Below are 26,204 nucleotides of genomic sequence, written 5' to 3'. Positions count from 1 at the left end.
ACCCGCAATTGCAGCGGCGCTTGCGCATGCGCACTCACAATCGCGGGCTCGAGCCTGGCGCCAATCAGGGCGCAGGGCGCCCTATTTAAAACAAGATCAGACTGCAATGAATTGCCGTATGGTCTTATCTGTGTTCCTGAGAGTAGATTGTTTGTTGCCAACCCTGCCTGACCCTGATTTGCTGTCCGTCTCCTGTTCTGATCCCTGGCTTTGTCTGACCATTCTCCTGCTTAACCCCGTATGTTCTGACCTCCTGTTGACGAACCCGGCTTGTGACCTGTTTATCCCTCTGCCTGCTGATTCTGTACCACACCGCCACCACTGTTACCGTCCCGGCCTGCCCGACGCTGCTCTAGCTACCTCCTAACATCAGACTCTTACCCGCTATACACCTTCAATGGTGCCTCTACCACAGCTGGGTGAACCCAGGGGCCACGACCTGGTCTCGGCCTGCTCCAAGTCCATCCCCACCATCAGGGGCCCTGGTGAACAAGCAGGTCGGAGCTTAGATTCTGCGCCTTGGGGGATTCCGGTCTGCGGAGTGCTAGAGGCTACCACGGTTGGATTCCTCACACTAGCACTTTGCCCTCTGCCAACTGTTTTTAGCCACAGAGTTCAGTTCCTCTTTAATTACTGTATAAAAGGAGCAAGCCTTTGTAAAGTATTCTGTTTCTAAATATATCCATCCAAAGTTTAGAAGAATGTAATTGATGCCACTCTAAACTCATTTATAGGCTAATACATTGATGATAATCTGTTTTTGGTAGGCCTAAATTAAAAAAAGGAACTTTTTCTGAGATCCACAACGTAGGAGTATTTTGGTCAATCCCATGTGCTCATTAATACAGACATTGGATTCTGAACTGGAAATATTTGAGTACTGTCCGTGACACTTTTTTTATTTGCACCAACATACAATTTTGAGGACAAGCTTTCGGGGTATGTCCCCTTCTTCAGGTCTAAGCAGTACTAATCACAAAGTTTTAGCAGAATGTTAGAAGAGATGTGGGGGATGAAAAAAAAAAAAAAAGAAAAAAAAAAGAGACTAGAGATAAAACACAGCAAGAGCAAAGACTGGGGGGGGGGGGGAGACAACACTACAGAGGGAGTCATGCTTGAGGTGACAGTCATAAAACTGTTAGATAATCCAGACAACCCCCAACCTCAGAAATAAACTAATCAGTAGGAAACTTCCTTCTGATTATGATGTCACAAATAAGGGAAGCAAACCCTGCAATAAAAAACGCTGCAAACTGTGCAACCAAATCAATCCATCAAAAAGTGTAAGACACTCAAAAGGGACCTTCAGTATCTCCGGATCATACAGCTGCACCTCTAGTAATGTTGTGTATCTTATCCAGTGCAGAAAATGTAGCAAAGTATCTTATGTTGGTGAACCAGGACAGAATTTGCAAACAAGGATAAATTTGCACAGACATACCATCGAGGAACATAAAGAAGATGACCTTTGCACACCTGTGGGACACCATTTCGCACAACCAGACCACACAATGGAAGACCTCAATATTTTAGTTCTTAAAGGAAATTTAAATTCCATTCAGGAAAGAAAAACTTTTGAACTAAGAATGATAATTCTATTTGACACAAGAGATAACGGCCTGAATTTGGACATGGGATTCCTCCATCATTATCCAACAGTTTTATGACTATCACCTCAAGCATGACTTCCTCTGTAGTGTTCTTCATCCCTCATATCTCTTCTAACATTCTGCTAAAACTTTGTGATTAGTACTGCTTGGACCTTGAAGAAGGGGACATTCCCCGAAAGTTTGTCCTCAACATTGTATGTTAGTGCAAATAAAAAAGTATCACGGACAGTACTCAATTGTTCCTGTCGCAAATGCACTAATATGGCTACAATCACCTCAAGCGAACTGGAAAAATAAGAGTTAAGGACTTCCCATTTATTGTTGCGACTCCCCTTAGTTTTATCTTTAAAACATTTCAATCTTGGTAAAGCATCCTGAAAGTGATATTAAACCCAAAAGCAAACATTTGCTAAATTGCAGCCTACCAATTCTTATATGTGATGGCTGCATTTGTTATTTTCTTTTTTGTTTTTTTTAGGCTTCTTATTTCTTTTATTTTTACTCGGTGATCTGGCCAATAAGTTTGTTGTTTTTCAACAGAACAAGCTCTCCTTCAAATGTAGCAGTTAATAGTAGTTTGAGACAAACCATTTACCACCGTCAGCATGCTTATAATTTTTTTTTTTTTAATTTAAATATTTATTTATTTTCAATATAATATACACATTTCTTCATCAATTTCGTATACAAAAAAAATCATTTTCCAGACCCTAAATTACTTTTCAACCCCTAATTTCTTCCCTCTACCACCCCCGAACCCCCACCAAAACCCCCCCCCCCTACAATGCCTCCATTTTCCCAATTAATAAACCCTCCCACTCTGCATACTTCTAATGACTTTTCCCTATATAAAATATACAAGAACTTCCTCCTTATCCTAAGATATTACTTCGTAGATCTTGCTACAAAATCTTCCCATTTTCTCCACTTCTTAAAAAATAACCCCATCTTGTCTACTTGCATGTAATATAATTTCTCCATCTTACATATCTGATTTGTTCTTTCTACCCAATCCTCCTCTCTCGGTATCTCTGGTCTATGCCAAAACCTAGGAATCAGACCTTTAGCCGCGTTCAAGTAATGCCATACACCAGAGTCTTTATATCTATTTACTGGTAGATCTGTACTATGTAATAGACACACCTCAGGGTTCAATCCTATTTTTATCCCAGTGATTATCGAAATTAATTGGTCTATTTTCTCCCAGAAGGTTTGTATCATTGGGCACTCCCACCATAGATGATATAAGGTACCTATTCTTCCACATCCCCTCCAACACTCTAAAACCTTTCCCCCATTCATCTTGTGTTCCACGTTTGGTGCAATGTGCCATCTCGATAAACATTTATAATTTACCTCCACCTCTCTCATACTTATATTTTCGTGTATCAACCTATATATTTTCCCTTGTTTTTCCTCATCTATCTCTAGTTCCAAGTCTCTTTCCCATTTTGCTATGTACAGTGGCTTTGTGTATGTGACTAACTCGGTGAGAATCTTATATACCTTAGCTGTGCCCCGTTTCCCATCTCCGCGTCCGTTTCCCATCTCAAACGGATTCCAATCCCTTCTCATTCTCAAAGGTTTCGGAAGATTTCTAACAAAGAGTTTTAATTGGTGATATCTCCATTCATCTATTTTAATAAAAAGTTCTCTTTTATCTGTTTTCAAGTCCTTAAGTGTTCTCAACTGCTGTCCATCCATTATATCTCTCAGTTGAATATCCTCTTTTTTAAACCATTTTCCTATACTCTCTTCCCTACCTGGGGGAAAAAAATCTGTGTTCCTAAGTGATATTAATTGTGAATTGAAATCCCATTTCATATATTTGTGCAAATTATCCCACACCTTAAAAACATTTACTGTGAAAACACTCGTGGAATCTTTTAAACCTCTATACTTTGCTGGGACCCATATATTTTTACTCAGGGTAGATCCGCTTAATTCATTTTCAATCTTAACCCACCTTTTCCCCTCTGGGTTGTGTGTCCAATCGTACATTCTCGCTAAGAGTACAGCTCTATAGTACCTCTTTATGTCTGGCATTCCCAATCCTCCCTTCTCCTTATTTCTACTCAGTAGGTCGTATGATATTCTAGGTTTTTTATTTTTCCATATATATCTTGTTAGCATCTTTTTTATTACTTTAAAGAATGCCTCCGGGATTTTAACTGGGACCATCTGAAATTTATATAAGATTTTAGGTACAATTACCATTTTTATCAGATTTATACGCCCTATCCAAGACGGGTTACCTCTTCCCAATTTCCTTAATTCCTCCTTGATCTCATTTAAGAGTGGAATATAGTTTAACTTATATAAATTCGTATGAGAAGCAGATAATTTAACCCCTAAATACTTTATCTCTCTATTTTTCCATATAAAAGGGAATTCTTTTTGTATTTTTTCTTTTTCGCTACTTGGGAGATTAACATTTAAAATCTCAGTTTTTGATGGATTAATTTTCAGGTGTGCTAGCTCCCCATATTCCTTTAAGCTCTTCATTAAGTTGGGAAATGTTATCCTCGGATTTCCCACATAAAACAGCAGGTCGTCAGCGAAAGCTGCCACTTTATGTTCTTCACCTCCTATCTTCACCCCTGTTATATCTATATTCTTCCTAATTGTTGCCAGCAAAGGTTCCAGCGACAGTACATACAGCAATGGGGACAGTGGACATCCCTGTCTAGTTCCATTTGACATTCCTATAGTATCTGACTTCTCCCCATTAACCACTATAACCGCGGAAGGTTCTCTGTACAGCTTTCCTATCCACTCTCTCATTCTTGCTCCCACTCCTAAAGTCTCCAGGGTATCCATCATAAAGCTCCAGTTTACTCTATCAAATGCTTTTTCAGCATCAATCGAAAGCACCACTACCGGCGTTTTCCCCTTCTTGGCCTTCTGGATAAGCAACAGAGATCTTAAACTGTTGTCTCTACCCTCTCTTCCTGGCACAAATCCCACCTGATCTGGCTGGATCCAATCTGGCATTAGATCTTTTAATCTATTTGCTAAGACCTTTGCATATAACTTTGTGTCGATGTTCAGAAGTGATATTGGTCTATAACTAGAACAATGAGAAGCATCCTTCCCCTCCTTTTGGATCAATACCACTTGGGCCTGTAAAGATTCCCATCTCATCTCCATCTCTCCTCCCAGGGCATTCATATATTCCTCCATTTTTGGTAGTAACAAGTCACTATATTTTTTATAGTACCTCACTGTATAACCATCTGGGCCTGGACATTTCCCCTTTATGGTACTTTTTAATGCACTTTTTATTTCTTCCTGCGTTATTTCCATATCTAGGGAATTCAATAGATCCTCACTTAACTTCGGTAATCCTGCGTTTTTAAGATACGCTCTTCTTTTTTCTCTACTATCTTTACCACCTATATTGACTAGGTCTTGAGGGGCAATATTATACAACTTACTATAGTATTCTTTGAACACTCTAGTGATCTCTTTGGTAGAATAAACCATTTCTCCTTTAGGATTCCTTATTTTTTCTACATAGTTTCTGTTTTTCTTTTCCCTCAAAGCTCTCATCAAATATCTACCTGGTCTATCTGCACATCTATATCTCTCACTAGCAACTTTATTAAAGATTCTTCTCTTCTCCTCCTCCAACAATAACCCTAGTTCTTCTCTCTTTTTTACCATCTTCTGTCTTATCTCATCTGTTCTTTTAATTTTATGTATCTGCTCCAGTTCACTTATTTCTCTTAACAGTCCAGTGAGTTTCTCTCTTCTTTCCCTTTTCTTTTTTGCCCCAATCGCTATCAGTATACCTCTTATATAGGCCTTATGGGTCTCCCACACTGTGGCCACCGACACCTCCCCTGTCTCATTCTCCTGAAAAAATCTTTCGATTTCTACTCTAATTTTCCGGTCGACCTCCTGATCTAGAAGGAGAGCCTTGTTCAACTTCCATCCTGTCCCTCCTGACAAACATCTCCCCCACCTCAGTTTCAATGTAACCGGAGCATGATCAGAGATAGAAATCTCTTCAATTTCTATTTTGTCCACCCTATCTATGAGTTGGTGGTCAACTAATATGTAGTCCAGTCTGGAATACATCCCGTGGGCATTAGAAAAGTATGTGTAATTTCTCTCTTTTCCATGTGTCACCCTCCAAATATCCACCAATTGACACTCATACAACACGCCCTTCAGATTTTTCAAAGCTCTACCTCCCTCTCTCTGCACAGATGATGTCGTGTCCATTTGTGGGTCCATGCAAAAATTCAAATCCCCCGCCACTATCAGAAGACCCTCCTTAAATGCCATCAGTTTTCTCAAAACTCACTTCAGGTATACCTCCGGTCTCTTATTTGGGCAATAAATATTCACAATAGTACATTTCTGTTCTTGTAATCTACCCTTCAAAAATAGAAATCTCCCCTCCGGGTCTGTTTCTCTATCTTCAATCTCCCACCTTATATTCTTTGCAAACCCTATTGCTACACCCTTAGCTCTTTTAATCGGGGAATCAGCACAGAACCATGTTGGATAATTTCTTGAGTACAACTTTACGTTTGATTTAATTTCTAAGTGAGTCTCCTGCAAAAAAAACCACTGAAGCCTCTCTGTGCTGCAACTCCTTGAAAACTTTAAACCTCTTCCCTGGGCAGTTCAAACCTTTTACATTATATGTTAAAAATCGCACGTTTTCCATCAGTCTTGTATCGATTTATTCTTATTCCCCACTCTAGCGTGCAGAGGCTTAACCCTAAGACTCCCCCCTAACCCTCTTATCATATCCCTCCCCCCCACTCCCCCTAGTCACCCTCCCACTCTCACCCCTCCTACTTACTCCACCCCCCCGCCCCCCCCTATTTAGGCCTTCAAGCTGCCTATCAATCATTTGTGGTAATGAACCCACCTTTGATTTTTATACCTGGGGATTGAACTCCTCCCATGTACGACTTACCCCCCCTCCAACCACCACGGTTTCCCACGCTTGCTTTGTTTCTTTATCCTTAGCGGTGCAATTTAGAGAGAAAGTTAGGAAAAAAAAAAAACTCACACTATCCCAACTAACTCCTCGCTACCCCTCCCCTACCTACTTCCTGCCATGCTTCTTTTCCCCCAATACCTATTTCTATCTCTGTTTCCCACCCACTGGTCCTCATTCTCTGCAATTCCAGTCTGTCACAGAAGTCTCTCAAGTCCTCAGGAAATCTCAAATATGCTGTAACACCGTTCTTCCATCCGATTAAACACTCTGGGTTACCCCATCTGTATTGCACATTCCTTGATCTCATCTGCTCTAACAGGGGCCTCAAAGCTCTTCTTCTCCACAAAGTCTCGTGCGATAAGTCCGCAAAAATCTGGAAATTTATATCTCCATACTGAATAGTTGCTCTTCCTTTAGTCCTTCTCCAAATCTCTTCCTTATCTCCATATGTTTGCAACTGAACAATCACATCTCTTGATTTTTCCTTCACATTACCTTGTTGGAGCTTTCCTGCTCTAAAAACTCCATCCAGTTTAATTTCCTCTGTTTCAGGTCTGTCCATGATGGAATTCAGGATATCTGGGATTCCTCTTATCCTCAAGTTGCTTCTCCTGGACCTGTTCTCCTGTACTTCTGTTTTATACTGCAGTTGTTTCTGCATATTCCTCATCATAGCGGACCTTTTTTCTAAGTCTGTAATGTCTTGGGTATGTTTGATAATTTTTCCCTCCATTTCTTCCGTTCTCATTAGCAGGTGCCCTAGATCCTGACGTATATTTGTCATTTCTTGCTTAATAGTTTTTTCCAGATCCTTAAACATTTCAGCCATCTCTCTTTTATTTGGCACTTGTAGATCTTTTACCAGGTCTATCCTCACAATATTTTCTTTCCACTGTTGGTTACTACTTTCCAGGCCCAATGACAATCTAGGACTGTTCTCCAAGGAGGTTTCCATTTCCCCTTTTTCATTTCCACTATTGGCCCTTTCTGGAGTCTCATTCCCCTGGGAGGTGTATTTTTTAATTGTACCCGTCTGGGACCCTTTAAGCCCACTTCCTTTAACACTTTTATTCTTCATATCTTCTGCACTGACTGTGCTGTTTAATCAGAGGGAAATTTTAAGCTGTATATTGGGGTAATGGTGTCAGACAGGCTCTGTCAATTTAACACTTCCTTTTCTTTTCCCACTTCTCACTTTCCAAATCCCCTGGGAATCCCCCTTTTCTCTTTATAGGCAATTTTAAAGTCCTTTCTCACAGGTCAGCAAGCTTAAACAATTATATGTGGTTCTTGCGTCTTCTTCACCCACTCACCCAGTGGGTCGACTTAGATCCTCAGCCGTCCACTCATTACACCTGGCCAATGTCTCTGGGGGATTCCTGCAGGGTCTCCTATGAACTGTGGATGTGGGTCCTGTTCCTCTTTCCTCTCCTGTACGGTAGGATTGGGGTTTAAACCGGCGTCTCCGCTCTCCTGTCTGGGACCCGGCACTTGACAGGGAACCGGCCGGCGTCTCAGCTTCCCAGAGCTCCCTTGCGGCCAACCCACGTGCTCACTCCTCCTTACTCCATCTCCCCGGCAACCGAGCAGCTGATCGCGGGTCTCCGCAGCGCGATCACCTCCCTGAGCTCTGCTCCCGTCCCTTCAGAGCGCCGGCATCTCTCCCCCTGGAGACCTCCTTGCTCAGGTAGGTCTCCACAGGACTAAACAAAAGGGGGTTTCCGTTGTGGTCTGGCTTGGAGGCTGTCGGAGAGCACTCACATCGTGCTCTCCGGCGCCGCCATGGTTAGGCTCCTCCCAGCATGCTTATAATGATCTGCTTTTATTTATTCATGTAAAACTTTATCCCAAAAGAAAACAAAAGTTGCTGTAACTGCTAGTGTACCTAGGGATTTTTAGGGAATTTTTAGGGACTCTTTAATGACTGGCATAGTACCACTGGATCAGCGTAAGGCCAATTTGGTGCCAATATTTAAAAAGGGGTCAAAATCTTTTTTTAGTAATTATAGACCTGTCAGTTTAACTTCTATAGTTGGGAAGATACTGGAAAGTTTAATAAAAGACCACATAGAAAATATTTTAAGCAACAGACAGCATGGATTCATGACAGACAGAAGTTGTCAAACAAATAAAATAATAATAATAAAGTGCTTGTGAGCCACTAGGATCTCATGTGATTGTGAAATTATAACATTTATGATGCTATGGTTTGCTGACATTAATACACACACTCATATAATGTGTAATATATAACCAAAATTAAAGTGCAATTGTGTCGCGCTCCATAAAATAATATTTGAAATTACTAAGAATACTTAATTAATCATAAATTAAATATCAATGGTGTGATTTGCCCCAAAAAATTAATAAACATTAATATTCATCATAAAAATATATATATATATATATATATATATACAGTGTATATATATATATATATATATATATATATATATATATGTGATAGTCCCAAAGTCAATTCATATATTCCAACTAATACTTTTTCTTGCAAACGTGCCCTCAATATACGCTCACCTCAATGGAAGCCTAACTTGCGATTAGGCAACCACAGCTCCCTTAGTACAGATTAAGTTGCATGGATCTCTCCCTCTATCTGCTGCAGGATAAAGGTCTATCTTTCCATCTCTCCGTTTCTCCTTATCTCTCCATGGTTAGTATGTATGGAAGAAAGAGAAACATAGTGCCTTATCCTTGATACACCTTTTATATGCAATTAGAATTCTATACACTCACAATAATGTCAGTAAAAACAAGCCTTATATAAGCCTTCTTTCTGTGTGCTGAGCACACAGTCTATACTCGCCGCTGTGATCTCGAGTGCGTGGTGACGTCAGAGCCCCTCCTCTAGGGGTGTCACCATGCACTCGAGATCACAGCGGCGAGTATATATATATATATATATATATATATTTATATTTAATTTTTATGATGAATATTACTGTTTATTAATTTGTTGGCCAAATCACAACAACAGTGATATTTAATTTGTGATTAAGTATTCTTAGTAATATCAATTATTATTTTATGGAGTGCAACACAATTGCACTTTAATTTTTGTCACACAAATCTAATTTCTTTATATGAGGGGGTGAGCAAAACCTTGGACAGAGGGGTGGCGGTGGGCGTGGTATACTTGGATTTTGCAAAAGCGTTTGACACAGTTCCCCACACATGACTAATGTGTAAGGTAAAGTCTACGGGCTTAGAAAAATCTGTATGTAAATGGATAGAAAACTGGCTAAAAGATCGTATTCAGAGAGTAGTAGTTAATGATTCATACTCTGAATGGTCTAGGGTTGTCAGTGGTGTACCCCAAGATTCAGTGTTGGGACCCTTACTTTTTAATATATTTATAAACGATATAGGGTCTGGGATTAAAAATACCATTTCAGTTTTTGCAGATGACAACAAGCTGTGCAGTGAAATAATGTCTTTACAGGATGTCTCCAACTTACAAGCCGACCTCAATGCACTGTTTAATTGGGCAACTATGTGGCAAATGAGGTTTAATGTTGATAAATGTAAGGTTATGCACTTGGGGGCTAAGAATATACATGCATCATACATACTAGGGGGGTACAACTGGGGGAATCAATGGTGGAGAAGGATCTGGGAGTTCTGGTAGATCACAAGCTTAATAATGCAATGCCAAGTGCGGTTTCTAAAGCGAGCAAAATCCTCTCTTACATATTCATGGGAGGTTTTTAAAAGAGGTATAAACTCAAGATAGAAAGATATCATTTTACCCCTGTGCAAATCATTAGTAAAACCTCATTTGGAATATGCAGTTCTGTTTTGGGCACCAATTCACAAAAATAACATTGGGGAACTGGAGAAAGTACAGTGAAGGGCAACCAAACTGATAAGAGGCATGGAGGAGCTCAGCTATGAGGAAAGATTAGAGGAACTGAATTTATTCTTTCTTGAGAAAGAATAAATACATGTATAAATACATCAGTGGTTCATATAGTGAACTCGGTGTAGAGCTATTCACCCTGAGGTCATCACAGAGGACAAGGGGGCACTCTTTACGTCTGGAGGAAAAGAAATTTGATCTCCAAACACGGAAAGGTTTCTTCACAGTGAGAGCTGTGAAAATGTGGAATAGACTCCCTCAAAAGTTGGTTCTGGACGGCTTATTGGATTGCTTTAATAAAGGCCTGGATTCTTTCTTAGATACACAGAATATAACTGGATACTAACATTTATAGGTAAAGTTGATCCAGGGAATATCCGATTGCCTCTCGGAGGATCAGGAAGGAATTTCTTTCCCTGCAGGAGCAAATTGGATCATGCTTTGTTGGGGGTTTTTTTGCCTTCCCCTGGATCAACTGTGGGTGTAAGATTATAACTTTTTTTTTTTTAATGGTTGAACTGGATGGACTTTTGTCTTTTTTCAGCCAGACTAACTATGTAACCTGCGGTGTTAATTGGAGTTTGGATTCAATTTGTTAGTGTATCTAAATCTGCTAATACATATAGCACTCCTCTTCCCCTAGACTGCCAATGCTTCTGTTCAAAGGTGCCCCCTGTGCTCCTTCATCCAAAGTGGGGGCACTTTAATACAGGAAGTGTGTTACTGGCAGGATCACCAGGTGAACACAGAGGGGAGAAAAGCCTACAAAAAATAATGCTGCCACCACATCTTAGGAATGCTAAGCTGCATAATATTACATTTTTGGTTTTGGGTTTAATGCCACTTAAATATTTGCTAAAAAGGTAAAAGTTTAAATGATATAGTCCGTTCAAGTCTACGGCTTCAAATTCATGGAAGGTTTTTAACATAGTTAGAATGAAGTCCTTGTGTCGAAAATCTTCTATGCTAGCAACTATTTTTAAATCTTACTTTTTTTATCTGTATACTTCTTACCTGGGGATTTTAAACTTTTAAGATGCATTTTAAAGAGCTTGTTCACACTTGGCTAAATTTATCACTCTTAGCAAACACTCCTATAGTGTTAGAATGGTCATTAGACAAGTGTTAACGTGCTTTAGTCTGGGCATTAGACTGGCATTTCACAAGTGCTAAAAAAGCTCCCCAAACATCCTATGTGCAGTTTTGGCGCATTTTATAAGCATTTTACAAGCGTTAAAACCTCACCACAAATGCCTATAATAAACTGTACTGTTATTAACATGCCTCAACCGCACTGCAAACTCCCCGCAAATGCCTGTGTTTGCAGAGCGTCACCGTAGACTTGAATGGGAGATATTGAAAGGTTTCAAACTCCTCCGGACTCGTCATGAGGCTTCAATTTTGAAGAGAAGCAATGGTAACACTTCATGATTTGATAATGTGGTCAGCACAAACACTTGATTTCAATGCAAGTGTGAACTAGGCCTATGGGTTATTGCGGACAGCTTTTTCATGGTGCATTTTTCATCCTTATTCAGGAAAATTTCAAACTATTCTTTTTTTTTTATTATATATGACCATTGCCATATTGGTTATAAATCCCTGACTGAGATCTAATTTTGTTAGAGGCTACCAAAAGAGACCAGGATACTCTGACATGATGCTTTTTCAGCTTCCACTAACAATAAATCTTCCCAATTTTTATATACAGTTAGGTAATGTTAACAACTGACATGACATTATACCTGGTACCTATTATTGTCATAAAGTCTGATTAATATTTTCATTTTAGTTTATTTAAATATACCTCTAAATAGCAGCTTAACATTTTGCATACATTTTTAAATCAGTGTTTAAAAGGGCAATGGGTCTATAATTATCACCTTATGAAATTACGTTTTATATGTTAACTTTCTTTTGACTTTTTTTAGAAAAGTGTTTTGTGAACCAAGACGATAGTAAAGTATAATGAGTTCATATTATTTGAAGCCTTAGTTGCATCTTTTTTACTGCATTATTTTAATGTCTAGATTTGGAAGGAATCAGAAATAAGCAAAATGATAAAACATTGCTCCTCATCATGAACCAACTCCAAATCTGAACCCACAATCTGACAAAAAGAAACAATAGGTCCCAGTTAGCTTGGACTTGTTTTCTCTTACCAGAGCCCATTGTTTTTTGCTAAGTCTGAGATGATAGAACCAGTGGACATTATTTGAGTGTGAAGGGAAGTCAGCATGATGTGTCTTTCATCTGGTGCACTAGGTTTCTTTGGCAAACCACTGAGTTTTGTCCCTAATGTTGCCTGTTTATCTGGCATTTGCTGAAGAGCCTGAACTGCACATCTGGAAATACCTGTTTCCATTCAGATTTCTGTTGAAACAGTAACAATAACCAGTGTCTTGTTGCTGTGCTTAGTCTTGTCAATGTATGTTCTTTTACACTGAACTGTTTTATACATCCTCAACTTGATAGTAGAGCATAGTTTTCCTCACCTAGTTTGAAGACCAACTCCAACTGATTGGAAAAAAAAAACCTTGCAGTGCACCCCCCCCCCCCCCACATTCCTGCACTACAGAAGTAAATGTTCGTTACAGCTAGAGGGTGAAGAAAAGGCCGCCTTACCTACCTTAACCCCGATCCCGATGGCTCTGTTTTCTTCTCCTTCCTCTTCTTGCTTTAGACTGCGGATGGTCCCTCAGCGTTGTACATCTTAGAGAATAGGTTGCTTCGGGGCAGTTGCATTGTGGAAAGGACCCTTGCTCCCCAGGCAAAAATGAACATGTTACCCGTGCATTGTGAAGGGAGGGGGGCAATGCAAGGGTAGTTTGGTAGTTTTTTTCTTGTGATTAAGTTGGGCTCTAATACCTCCTGCACAGGTAAGTATATTTTTTTCAATGATAGTATTTTAACCTACAAATTACTTGTTGATCATCAGCACCTGTTTGGTTTAATTGTTCAATCATGCACTGGACAATTTATCTACAATTACATTTTCATTGCCTTTTGATGAGCAGTCTACATTTGATCTCTCTTCAGAGGGCATTTGACAGGGGATGAGGATGCATTGTATTGCACTTCCACCTGGCAGTACTAGGTTCGTTTGTTCGAATCCCAACCACGCCACCACCTGCTTGGAGTTTGCATGTTCTCCCTGTGCCTGCATGGGTTTCCTCTGGGTACTCCAGTTTCCTCCTACACTGCAAAGACATGCTGATAGGTTAATTGGATTCTTTCTAAATTGGCCCTAGTATGTGTATGCATGAATGCAAGTTAGGGACTTTAGATTGTACACCCCTTGAGGGTTAGGGACTGATGTGAATGTACAATATATATGTAAAGTGCTGCGTAAATTGACGGTGCTATATTTGTACTTGTAAAAAATAAATAATAATAATATTGCCTCCTCGCCACCTGTTTAACCCCTAAATCATGCAGCAGCATGCCACAACAGGTTGAGGGGCTCCCCAATTCAGTTGACTAGGTCGCATTCAGCAGGCAGTACTGACAGCCAAATGCAACATTGGGAATAGCCATGCTTTTTTAGTCCCCCTACCACAAGTGTAAACTAGGCTTAAATGTGTGCAAAGGTATCTGTGATAAATTATACTGTTTTAAGGCAAAATGTGGGCATACCAAATATAGATTACATTTAGGTTTATTTCCTGTTTATGCATGTTGTAGGTTGGTAATAGGAATGGGCCAACCAAGCAAAATTTAGTTCAATGGACCCAGCAGGAAATCTGTGAACCCCATACATAGCACCCAAACCTCACTGAATTCTATGTGAGACAAATCTGGTACTTTGCATTTTTTTCAAGGTTCAATATATATGGTCATGGGGGGACATGTGCCAATGCAAATAAATAAGTAAGTAAAATATCATTCAATGTGGAGAAGATGTTTCAATGTGGCTTAAAACATACCATTAAAAATACACACTTACATACAGGTGGGCGCCTGTACAATGTACTCCAGAAAAATGAGTTTAGAACGGAAAAAAAAATATTGCTGCTAAATGATATCTCCCAGACAGCTGTGTTCTGTTTGTAAAAAACAGAGAGTGATCACCCTTAAAAGCCATACCAGGACCTTAGTGTAGCGCAAAACCTCCCCCTTGCAAAGCACCTTGTCCACATGTTGGAGACAAGAGCCTTATCACCACATCCATAGCCTGGATGACTTGAGTGTCTATGGAGGGAGGACTTATCGGAATCTGGAAGCCCCATTTAAAATAAGGTGGCCCCCAGATATCTGGCCCTCCCCTCTACTTGAATAAGGAACGGGTGAATAGTACCCCTTGTTACTCATTTACAAAGAATTGACCACTGCTCTATGCCATGACATTCCTACCTAGTACTGTATATACTCCCCATGCAAATGGAAGCTCCCTGGCTGGCTGCTGAATGTCAATAAACCAGTTGGTGATTTTAGGTGATTTATTTACTAAATATGGTCATGTCACCCAACATTCAAAGATAGTTTTTTTACAAACAAAAATTGGATAGAGATCTTTACTTTTGTAGTGCAGTAGAGCAAGATCATAAGGTGATGGTTCTCTTGGTGGCAAGACAAAATCATCGAACAGCGGGTCATGGCTGTGGCAGGTCATCATAATTTACACTGGATCTACATTGCTTGGCATGGCTGACATTGAATTTATATTGTGGGCATTATTTCCATTTAATCAAAAAATTTTTATTAATGGATTTTCTCCTGGAGTGTGTGTCTATTTACAATACTCATTACCCCACAACAATATCCAATGTGTTTTTTGATCCTCAAAACATGTTACTCAGAGGATTTGTATATTTTAGATGTTGCCCTTTAGAACACTAAAAGATATTTAAAAATAATATTTTCATTGGTATATGTCCATGATGGCACTGCCTAGCTACCCATTGCCTTTGTAAAGAAAAGCTTGCAAATGAGCCTTTTGAAAGGCCAGAAAAAAATACAAAATTCAGTTCCAAAAAAATTTCAATACAGTTTGGTGCTTAAGAAATTTTAGATGAATATCCCATGCAAAGAGAGAAGGAAATTCCATTTGTACAAGCAACATCTAAAACTTTTAATGAAAACCATAAAATGCCAACAAATGCAAAAGCTTCACAAAAATGCTAAGTAGGGCCGGTGCTTCCACTAGGCAAAATAGGCAGCCACCTAGGGTGCACTGCTACCTAGGGGCACCTGGGCACAGCACACACCGGCACTCACTCTGTGTGGGACTCCGCCATGCCATGAATGATCCTCCAGCTGAGGGGAGGGACGGCAGCGGGTAGGAAAGAAAGGACAGAGAAAAATGCCGGAGTTTCTGGGGCCAGTGTAGGAACTGAGCTGCTGCTCCTTCCAGTGTTCCTCTCAGACTCAGTCCCTTACTGCAAGCTGCTGATCACTGTGGAGTTCCAGCCCTTCTCTTCCCATTCATCAGTGGAGCTGGAGGTAGAGCTGCACCTGCGGAGGAAGGTAATGTCTGCTTCTGATGTCTGTGTGAGTGTGACCTGGCTGGCTGGCCATCCATCATATGTGCAATGTGGCAGTGAGTGATGATATCATCACAATCCCACAACCTGCTCTTCTAGTTTCATATGGGCCTGGTAATCTGTGTAAGAGTTGGTGGTGGTGTGTTTTGTCAGATCTGTCACTTTGTGGGATCGCTCAGTTCAGGTGTTCTCTGTGTGTGTGGGCTGGGCTGCCTGCTGTCACATTCCCCCATTGTCTAGGGAATTCCAGCCTGGGATCTGTCAGAGTGTTGATCCATCATCCTCTACTCACTGCAACTGTCACCTGCCACTGCCAACTGCCATCCACAGATACAGTCTGTCTGTGACACTGATTTTGTCTTTAACATTGGTGCTGGTGGCATCTTATGGCACTTATTTTTGAAAATTAAAAGAACTTTAGCAGTTTCATGTTTTGTTGATTTTATATTTTCTACTGTTTTTAAAAAATATTTATTTATTTATTTATTTGGGGGGGGGAGGGGCGCAAGTAGCTGGTCTTGCCCAGGGCGCAAAATAATCTAGCACTGGCCCTGCTGATAAGAGTATATAGCATCAGACAGTAATACTCCGAAAGCTCCACCCTACATGTTTCACTGAAAAAGGAGCAAATGAGGATATCCTTTTTGGACAAAATGCATAGAGGAGAGCATTAAGAGTACTGATCTCACTTAAGTTTTCGGTTAACTTATACATATGAGTTTAAACATTGCCTTTAATAAACTTGGTAATTATTGGATCTGAAAGCTCTGTAATCAGAATTTTTATGGAAAATATTTACTGGAACCATGAGTGCATTAAATTTTCCTTGTTTTATTTATTTTTTTATCAGGTTCAGACATTATTTATCTTGATGGCAAAAGCTCCATATTGTACCGCTTCCATCAAAAATCAATGAGTACAACAAAGGATGTAATTTCTCTCAAGTTTAAGTCAATTCAAAGTGATGGCATGTTACTTCATGGGGAAGGACGAAATGGAGATCGTATTGCATTGGAACTTGCAAAAGGAAGACTTTGGTTAATTATTAAGCTAGGTAATTTTTTTTTCATGTCTTGCAACATTTACTACTCATTACATTGACACACAGCTAACCAACAGAACCTTGTGAAATATGACAGTATGCCAAATATACCTTATATAGACATTTAAGTCCAGTTCAAGTTCACATTGTTGTTTGTTTGCCTCTGTTAGGGTTAAAATGCTTTCTTTGTCCTTATAGAAAACATCCAATAGCCCCTCTGTCCTCTATCCAGTTTGAAGTTTCAACCATAGTTTATACTTTATGTTGCACGTCAATAAGTGATTCATATATATATATATATATATATATATATATATATATATATAATATACTTTTATCCACAACAGGTGTAGAGGCACTTACGGGCCTTGCCAAGGAGATAGATCAAATCAGCTGTGTTTTTATTGTCAACATTTTTATGATGCTCAGGCTTTCTCAAGGTCTTAACACAATAAAAAAACACTGCTGTGCAGATTTATCTCCTCAGCAAGACCAGTGAGTGCCATTATACCTGTTTGGATTTGTATAGATTTCATTGTGGGTGAGCACCCGGATATTTACCTCAAACATACAGAGTGGTGGCTACCTTTGGGAATATATATACTGATCAGCTCTAATGTGTTAAGACCACCCACCATAACCCTCGAGGCATGGACTTCACAAGACCTCTGAAGTTATTGTGTGGTATCTAGCACTATATTCTTAGTTTTGGAGAACAAGTCAAGATATTTTATTAACATTGTTTGCATAACTTAATCCAAAGAGATGGATTTGTATAAATTATCTTAAGAAAACACTACATCTCCTATATATTGAAATCCTTAAAGTTATGAGCAGATTTTCAGAAATGTGAGGCGATCCTACTCAAACTCAAGTTTGTTGAAATCTACTCACCTTTTTCACCTAGTGAATTGCAGCGCAGATATAAGGAAATCCCCTTTATTCCATAGATTTTGTAAACTACACTTGTGTAGAGATATCAGCCTTATGCCATCTATGATAGACTGGGGGAGAAGATTATTAAAACAAGTTATTAAAAAAACAGACCAGGTCTAGTGGATCATTTGCTAGAATAACCAATATTCAAAATCTATTATTAAAAAATGACCAAAAACCAATATAGCAAAAATGGCCTTGTTAAGTGAATTGGTTTACTCATATCTAACATTGATCTTTTAGATCCTTAATATCTAATTCCTATTCCAATTCCCATAAAAATTTACTATATAACATTAGTTTCATACATAAAAATGCACAGCAAGCAACACAGTTATGACACAGAGACAATGTTCTAATAACCAGAATAATAATCATTTTTGTAAGAGGAGGTGGCAGAGGAGATGTGTTACCTATATATATTTTTTCTGCATGAACATAATAAATGCTCATATCTTAATGTTATTGTACTACTGGTTTAATAGTTTATTTGTTCTCCTTCAAGGAAATGTACAATTTCATACCTCTAATCCTCATGTTAATGTCTCCTTGGGAAGCCTGTTAGATGACCAGCAATGGCATTCAACTGTCATAGAGCGTTTTGGAAGACAAGTCAATTTCACTGTTGATAAACATGTGCATCATTTTTTCATGAAGGGAGACATCTCCTACTTGGACATTGATTATGAGGTGTGTATTTTGTGTAAATTAACATATAAATGCAGTCCTGTGCAGATAAGCATACTTCTTAAATCTTATCAACAAACTATGCCATGGTGATTTGCAGTATGCATTTCTGCCACATTTTATAGATTGCCATATTGAGTATTGAGTGGCAGATGTGTATATGCAATACTAATGGAGATTTGCCATTATCCGCATAAGACAAGCTGGTGAAAGCAGCAAAAACTATTTTAGAAGCTTTAGCTACTACATACTGTATGTTTATCACATTTAATTCAATCTAGCAATTTCACCCAGTGTGTTTTGATGCTTACACACTCATCTAATCTCCGCAGAACACAGAAGAGTGAATTATCTTATTTGTAACACCTTAGTAATCATAGGCTGTAGATCAATGGTTACTTTGTGTTGCATTCCCTCAAAAGGAAATAGATCAACTGCCTAATTTCCTCAATAGGACAACCAATCCTATCCACTCCCCCTGCACCAAGATCAGCCTGTAATTTATGGCCTCAGTCTTGGAGAATTATTGGGATTATTGGGACTGACCAAAGAGAAAATGTGACAAAGCACTTCACTAACTACACAACTTATCTCCATCTCTTTATTAAACTTTGCGGATTGCTTAAATTAATTTTTGTTGCCCTACTCCCCAACTAGGCATAAACAAAACTACCGTTTGACTTTGCTGAATTTCACCTTTTGCAACCCTTTCATGTCCCCTGTTACATTTGATATTCGTCATGTCTCTCTAGTGACCTGCATATTAACCATTGAATTCCCTTTTACTGTACATCTGTTCGATAAGCCCTTCATCTTCATCCCACCACTGTGCATGACCTATGCATTACCCCCTCACATCCTCCACCCCTTGTATATGATCTGTACATATATTGTATTTAATGCACTATTCCCAATTTCATTTTTGACCCCCTCAGTACTAGCATGTTTCTTCATTTTAAAAAAAATGGGCAAAATATGTCTACCTTCCAAAAAGAGATAGTTTGGGGTTTTTATACTGTCCTGCTATTTTCCTTTTAATAAAAAGCAAGGGAAACAGTTATTTTCAAAAATGTTGGTCTTTTTTCCCTTTGTATATTCAAAGTTTAAAAAAGAAACTGACTGTTATTTAATACCACCATAGTAAAGCTTTATCTATCTTTAAAAAAATATATATTTCAATGATATAGAATTAATTTGGGTACAGTGTTGCATATGCAAGTAATTGTTAGTCAAACTAGCACAGTACTAGAAACTGAAAAATGGCTGGTTAACTATGGGGTATCATAGGCTGGTATTCAAGTGATTAACCACTTGCCCTCCAGAGGATTTACCCCCCTTCCTGACTAGGCCATTGTTTGCAATACAGCACTGAGTTACGTTAACTGACAATTGTGCAGTAATGCAATACTGTACATAAATAAAATATATGTCCTTTTTTCCAACAAATAGAGCTTTCTTTTGCACTATAAACAAAAAAAGACCGACGATTTTGGAAAAGAAAACAATATTTTTGACTTTTTGCTATTAAAGATATCCAGTAAAAAAATTAAAAAACCTAATTTCATCATAACCTCAGGCCAAAATGTATTCTACTACATGTCTTTGCTAAAAAAAAAATCCCAATACATGTAAATTAATTGGCTACATGACATTATAGCATCTACAAATGTCGGTATATATACTGGAATTTTTATTTTTATTTTTTTTATACTAGTAATGGTGGCGATCAGCAATTTATAGCAGGACTGTGGGACTGCGGCAGGCATTCTGACACTGGGTGGGAACTGGCTAACTGCCACTGACATCCCAATGACACTAATACAGTGATCAGTGCTAATAAAAAGTACTGACACTGTACTAATGACACTGGGCAGGAAGGGGTTAAAATCTGGGGCGATCAAAGGGTTAACTGTGTGCTGTGCGCTGTTTTACATAATGTGCTGTGTGTGTTTTACTAGGGAAACATGCTGCTGTGTATTTCTCTGCTGTGCAGAGAAATACACAGCAGCATGTGTTTACTGGCAGGAGAGAGACCTGTGTTGTTTACACACAGTTCTTTCTCCTGTCAGTATTACTCGGCAATTGCCGGGTGCCAGCGGGGAATCTCCGACCGGGACCCAATGATTTACATCTGTAGCCACCAATGGAGGTGTGGGTAGGGCATGCCCCGCTACCTGGAAATGCAAATCACGTATATATACATGATTTTGTGCAACCTTGCCACCCTGTAGCAGTAGTTCTACTATAGGGTGGTGGGGAAACAGTTAATATATTGAATGACTTTGCCTTTTGTAAACAAATGCCATTCATTGATTAAGCCTTATGTAAAATGAACACATGCATAAAATTTCATGCTGCAAGGCAAAATCTGAGGAAGAGATTGATAAAATGTCACAAATGCAAAACTGCAATTTTTGTGGTAAATCTATATTCTGAGAACGTTCTTGCTCATCTCTACCCATAAAAAAATAGCTTAGGGAGTCTATAGTTTGGAATGTTTCTAATGTTTCTGTTTGGGGGATTCTTAAAAATGCCAATAAGAATTAAATGTCAGCTGTGAAATAAAAATTGTTGTTAGATGTATTGAAAATACCAATTTGCACATGACAGACAAACTGTCATAAAAACAGCATTTTGTAAATGTACTTTTCTTATTTTACAATATATGCAGAATGGACTGAGTAAAAAAATATGAAGGTGAATGCAGGTGTCTCATAACTTGAGTGCAGCATTTATAGTGATTTTTCACTATAGAATCTTCATATGTGCTAACAAGCTGAAACCATAAACACACTTTCCAAAAATGTAAATGTGCACATTGAGACAAAGTAATAAACACAAAATGTGAATGACAAACATGTATGGTATCCCTGTAATCAAGATTAACACTAGGATGTGTTTTTAGAACCAACAGAAGGACTGTTTGCAACAATTGGAAGCAACCTTTTCTCAATAATTTCCTAAATAATGAACATAAACTGAAAATGTAATTTAACAATGGGGCAGCACAAAAAAAAGTAGTGAAAGCACATAATCATTCACATATTTGTGGAGGGGAGAATCTGGGGATTCTTAAGGGGGCTTCCAGATTCCAATAATCTGTATGTGATGAGACATGGTACCAGAGTGTAACACCATTGTCACTGCAAATGCAAACTGACTGTAATTCTTTTACATATCCCCAACCTGTTGCATCTACAGTAGTAGAAAACCCTAACTGATTACACCAGCCTAAAGGAAGGACAAACCACTGACAATGTTTCCGCCATCAGCATTGCAAAAAAAGAAGTTGGTGATTGTTATATGACCCCTGATAAACATTAAAAATGTGAAATTCAATTTTCATATTTTATTTGCATATTGAGGATGTTAGCAGAACAGTTTGCTTGTTTATGTTTTTAGACATTATATCTGCCTTACTTATGGTCTGCTATTTACCACCTGTTATTTATGCACTATAGGTGCTGATAAGAAAAATTATCTAGACCAAAGAAAAAAATGTAATATATTGCCTTTTACCAGTCCTGAATTAGGCTGGATGCATTATTTTTTTTTTTTAGGCTAAGTAGATTTTCTGCAAGTACAGAAAAATAGCTCTTGATTGTGCCCAAAATTGTATGTTGTTGTAACTTCCTGTGCCCTGAATGTAAATCTCAGACAATCTTAATAGCTATCACCAGTTCTGTTCTGAAGGCGACTTCCAATATCATGGAGAAGATGAGAGAGGGAGATGTTTTGTAGTGGTGTCCAAGGGTGACAACACTACTCCTACATGGATACATCGCAGGGAGTGAACGCTGAAACTCTAGGATAGGAAGTGTGTTACTGGCAGAGTTACCAAGTAAAAAGAAAGTAAAAAACTGAAAAATAAACTAATGCAGCCACCATATTTAAAGACTAGTAAGGCGCAACATTTTACATTTATGTTTTTGGGTTTAAATACATTCAAGCAAAGTATGTGACAGCACAGCAAATGTCAAACTACAGATAACCTGTGATCGCTTACACGGGGCGGACTGACAACTCATGGGGCCCCCGGGCAATAGGGGATCATGGGGCCCCTGTGTCCTTGCCCAAACTCAAAAAAGCCTATGAAAAAGGTACCAGGGGCATCTCATGGGGCCCCCTACTGACCCCGAGCCCTCGGGCAGTGCCCGAGTTTCCAAATGGTCAGTCCACCCCTGAGCTGGCCACAGATGAGCTGAATCCCTGCTAGTTCAGCAGGCCAAGATTCAAACCATCTATGGGCAGGCTGAGTTTACCCAACTTGATCCATCGATCAACTTCAATACAGCCAGAATGTCCAATTTTTACTTGTGATTATTGCCAGCTCCCCAACCCCCCCAATAGCTCCAAGGAAAGGGATTCTCCCATCAACACTGACTGTGCTGATGGGGAAATCAAGTTTTTTTACTGTCCTGCAATCTATGAAAGTTACATAATTTATGGCCTGCCTTAGACAAATAAGTAGGTTTAATCAATAGGGCAAATATGAATCCTTCATAGTTAGCCCACATAGGTATAATAATTAAAAATGTTCAAATTCTTTAATAAAACCAAAAATACCTTCATTAGCTTATAATAATAAGATCATTTATTGATTTTTTTGAGTGGTTTTATGGTTCTGAACAAGTATGCTTATTGCTATGGCATACTGTAAAAATAGCTATACCTTTTCATGTAAATACATCTGTACTGTTTCCAATTATACCGTATATCATATGTAGAATGCTTTATTTATTACAATGTATACTTTAATTACAACTGTGAATCAGGGCACAGCATTATTAATAACTTTTTTTTTATAACTGTTAGTATAACCACAAGCAAACACCGTAGATTGATCTCTTGGCATTTGACTTACAATATACAGTACTATTTTTATTTTTTGAAAAGATAAAGTCTGCAGAAGCAGATGGTAGAAATAGAGAAAATGTAGATAAAACCCAATACAACAAAAAAACATTGATTCTAAATTTGAAAATAAAACAAAGAACAAGAAATTTTTGTTGGCAAAAGGAAAAAGTATGCTAAATACAAGAAGAACCATAAATAGACTGGTGTAATTAAATGCTCAATTAAGAATGTAACTGCAACATTCTGTAACACACTATAGAAACTAGCTTAATGGCTATATTGATTTTTCTTTTCTTTCTAAGCTTAGCTTTGGAGGTATCGCCTCACAAGGAAAATCAGCATCACTGCAACAGAAGAATTTTCATGGATGCTTTGAAAACCTTTATTATAATGGAATGAACATTATTGACTTGACCAAGAGGTATAAACCTCCGATCTACATTGAGGTAAGACTAAATTAATATTTGGTATGACAATCAATATGATTATCAGATTTTAGCAAGTGTTTTTTAAAAGCCCACACACAGAAGTATAAAAATATTGCTTGTCCTATATGGTAAGGAGTCATCACCCTCTGCATTGCTATCCAGAGGGATCATGGCAGTATTCCTAACCACTTCAAATCTTACATCTGTACAACCCCTATGGACCAGAGCCACTGTTACATTCCTGCTCTGGGTCTATTCATTTGTCAACTTTGTCATTACTTAAAGAATATGTCAACCCAAAATGTCATATCCCTGATATGTGTCTGCTGTACCATGTAAAAGTATCCTGCTCTCTTTGTATTACTTTCTTTGTGGGAAATACCTGGTGTTCCTGACAGTCCCTCTGCTTTCCTATTAAAATGACCACACTGGGCATGAGATCACTGTGTGGTTAGTTTTCTAGCTGCGCTGAGAACTTTGTTTGCGCTCCTCCAATGATCATACTGGTGCTGACACGCCCCCTTCCTTACCCTGCACAGCCATTTACTGGGAAGACCAGAGTACTGCTGTTTCTTCTCCCCCAGCAATTTAAGATCCTTATGCAGCTGAGAACAGAGGGTATGCAATTACTTAAAAAAAAGGGGAAACAAGGGTATTTATGATTTTGTTTATATTTATACACAGATGTTTTGCCTTTCATTTATATTTTAAACAGAATGGGTTGTTTTACAGGGGGGGGGGGGGGGGTTTCACATATACTTTAAGATAACCAAGTAATACATATATCTTTTCTTTTGTTGTCATTCAAAAATGTTGCTGCAATCAGCTCTTTGCCCTTAGCCAATGCTCTCTGCTGTCCAATGATGGTGGAAGCAGTGACTTTGTGCATGGCAGGCATACACACAAACAGTAAGAGTGGTTCTAAAGGCAAAAGGTTTTTTACCTTAATGTATTCTTTACCTTCTGCAGCCCCCAGTCCCCACTTATACTTACCTGAGTCTGATCTAGACCCATAAGAGTAGCTGCTCTCTCCACTTTCTCCCTGCTTATTTGCTAAGAGACAGCAGCAGGGGCCTTTGGCTTTTGCTGCTGTCAGTCATAGCTAATGAGGAGTGAGCGGAATGGGGCTGAGCCAAACTGTCAATGGACACACAGAGAGGGACTCGGAAGTGCGCCCTCACAAGTGCCCCCATAGCAAGCAGCTAGCTACAGTGGGGCAAAAAAGTATTTAGTCAGCCACCAATTATGCAAGTTCTCCCACTTAAAAAGATGAGAGAGGCCTGTAATTGGCATCATAGGTAGACCTCAACTATGAGAGATAAAATGAGAAAAAAAATCCAGACAATCACATTGGCTGATTTGGAAAGAATTTATTTGCAAATTATGGTGGAAAATAAGTATTTGGTCAATATCAAAAGTTCATCTCAATACTTTGTTATATATCCTTTGTTGGCAATGACAGAGGTCAAACGTTTCCTGTAAGTCTTCACAAAGTTGGCACACACTGTTGCTGGTATGTTGGCCCATTCCTCCATGCAGATCTCCTCTAGAGCAGTGATGTTTTGGGGCTGTCGCTGGGCAACACGGACTTTCAACTCCCTCCAAAGGTTTTCTATGGGGTTGAGATCTGGAGACTGGCTAGGCCACTGCAGGACCTTAAAATGCTTCTTACAAAGCCACTCCTTCGTTGCCCGGGCGGTATGTTTGGGATCATTGTCATGTTGGAAGACCCAGCCACGTTTCATCTTCAATGCCCAGCCCTCTGCAGGTCATTCACTAGGTTCCCCTGTGTGGTTCTGGGATTTTTGCTCACCGTTCTTGTGATCATTTTGACCCCACGGGGTGAGATCTTGCTTGGAGCCCCAGATCGAGGGAGATTATCAGTGGTCTTGTATATCTTCCATTTTCTAATTATTGCTCCCACAGTTGATTTGATCACACCAAGATGCTTGCCTATTGCAGATTCAGTCTTCCCAGCCTGGTGCAGGTCTACAATTTTGTTTCTCTTGTCCTTCGACAGCTCTTTGGTCTTCACCATAGTGGAGTTTGGAGTGTGACTGTTTGAAGTTGTGGACAGGTGTCTTTTATACTGATAACAAGTTCAAACAGGTGTCATTGATTGACGGGTAATAAGTGCAGGACAGAGGAGCCTCTTAAAGAAGAAGGTACAGGTCTGTGAGAGCCAGAAATCGTGCTTGTTTGTAGGTGACCAAATACCTATTTACCACCATAATTTGCAAATAAATTCTTTCCAAATCAGCCAATGTGATTGTCTGGATTTTTTTTCTCATTTTGTCTCTCATAGTTGAGGTCTACCTATG

The 26,204-nt window shown here is 39.0% G+C and overlaps 1 protein-coding gene across 2 annotated transcripts in view; it reads left to right on the top strand.

The window, feature by feature from the left end:
- CNTNAP4 (contactin associated protein family member 4) overlaps positions 1 to 26,204 on the top strand; it is a 499,928-nt gene that overhangs the window by 297,809 nt on the left and 175,915 nt on the right. The window contains exons 5-7 of one of the 2 annotated variants that reach the window (XM_089662156.1): positions 16,784 to 16,987; positions 18,417 to 18,601; positions 23,758 to 23,901. In XM_089662156.1, the coding sequence (XP_089518282.1) occupies positions 16,784 to 16,987; positions 18,417 to 18,601; positions 23,758 to 23,901 (533 nt within the window). Of the gene's footprint in view, positions 1 to 16,783; positions 16,988 to 18,416; positions 18,602 to 23,757; positions 23,902 to 26,204 lie in introns of those variants that run through there. The other variant, XM_089662157.1, reaches the window with a different exon arrangement.

Source organism: Staurois parvus, unplaced genomic scaffold, assembly GCF_062004578.1.
Source record: "Staurois parvus isolate SC_StPar_1 unplaced genomic scaffold, SC_StPar_1.0 ptg001432l, whole genome shotgun sequence".
Taxonomy (NCBI): domain Eukaryota; kingdom Metazoa; phylum Chordata; class Amphibia; order Anura; family Ranidae; genus Staurois; species Staurois parvus.
This window is presented reverse-complemented; position numbering and strand designations above follow the sequence as displayed.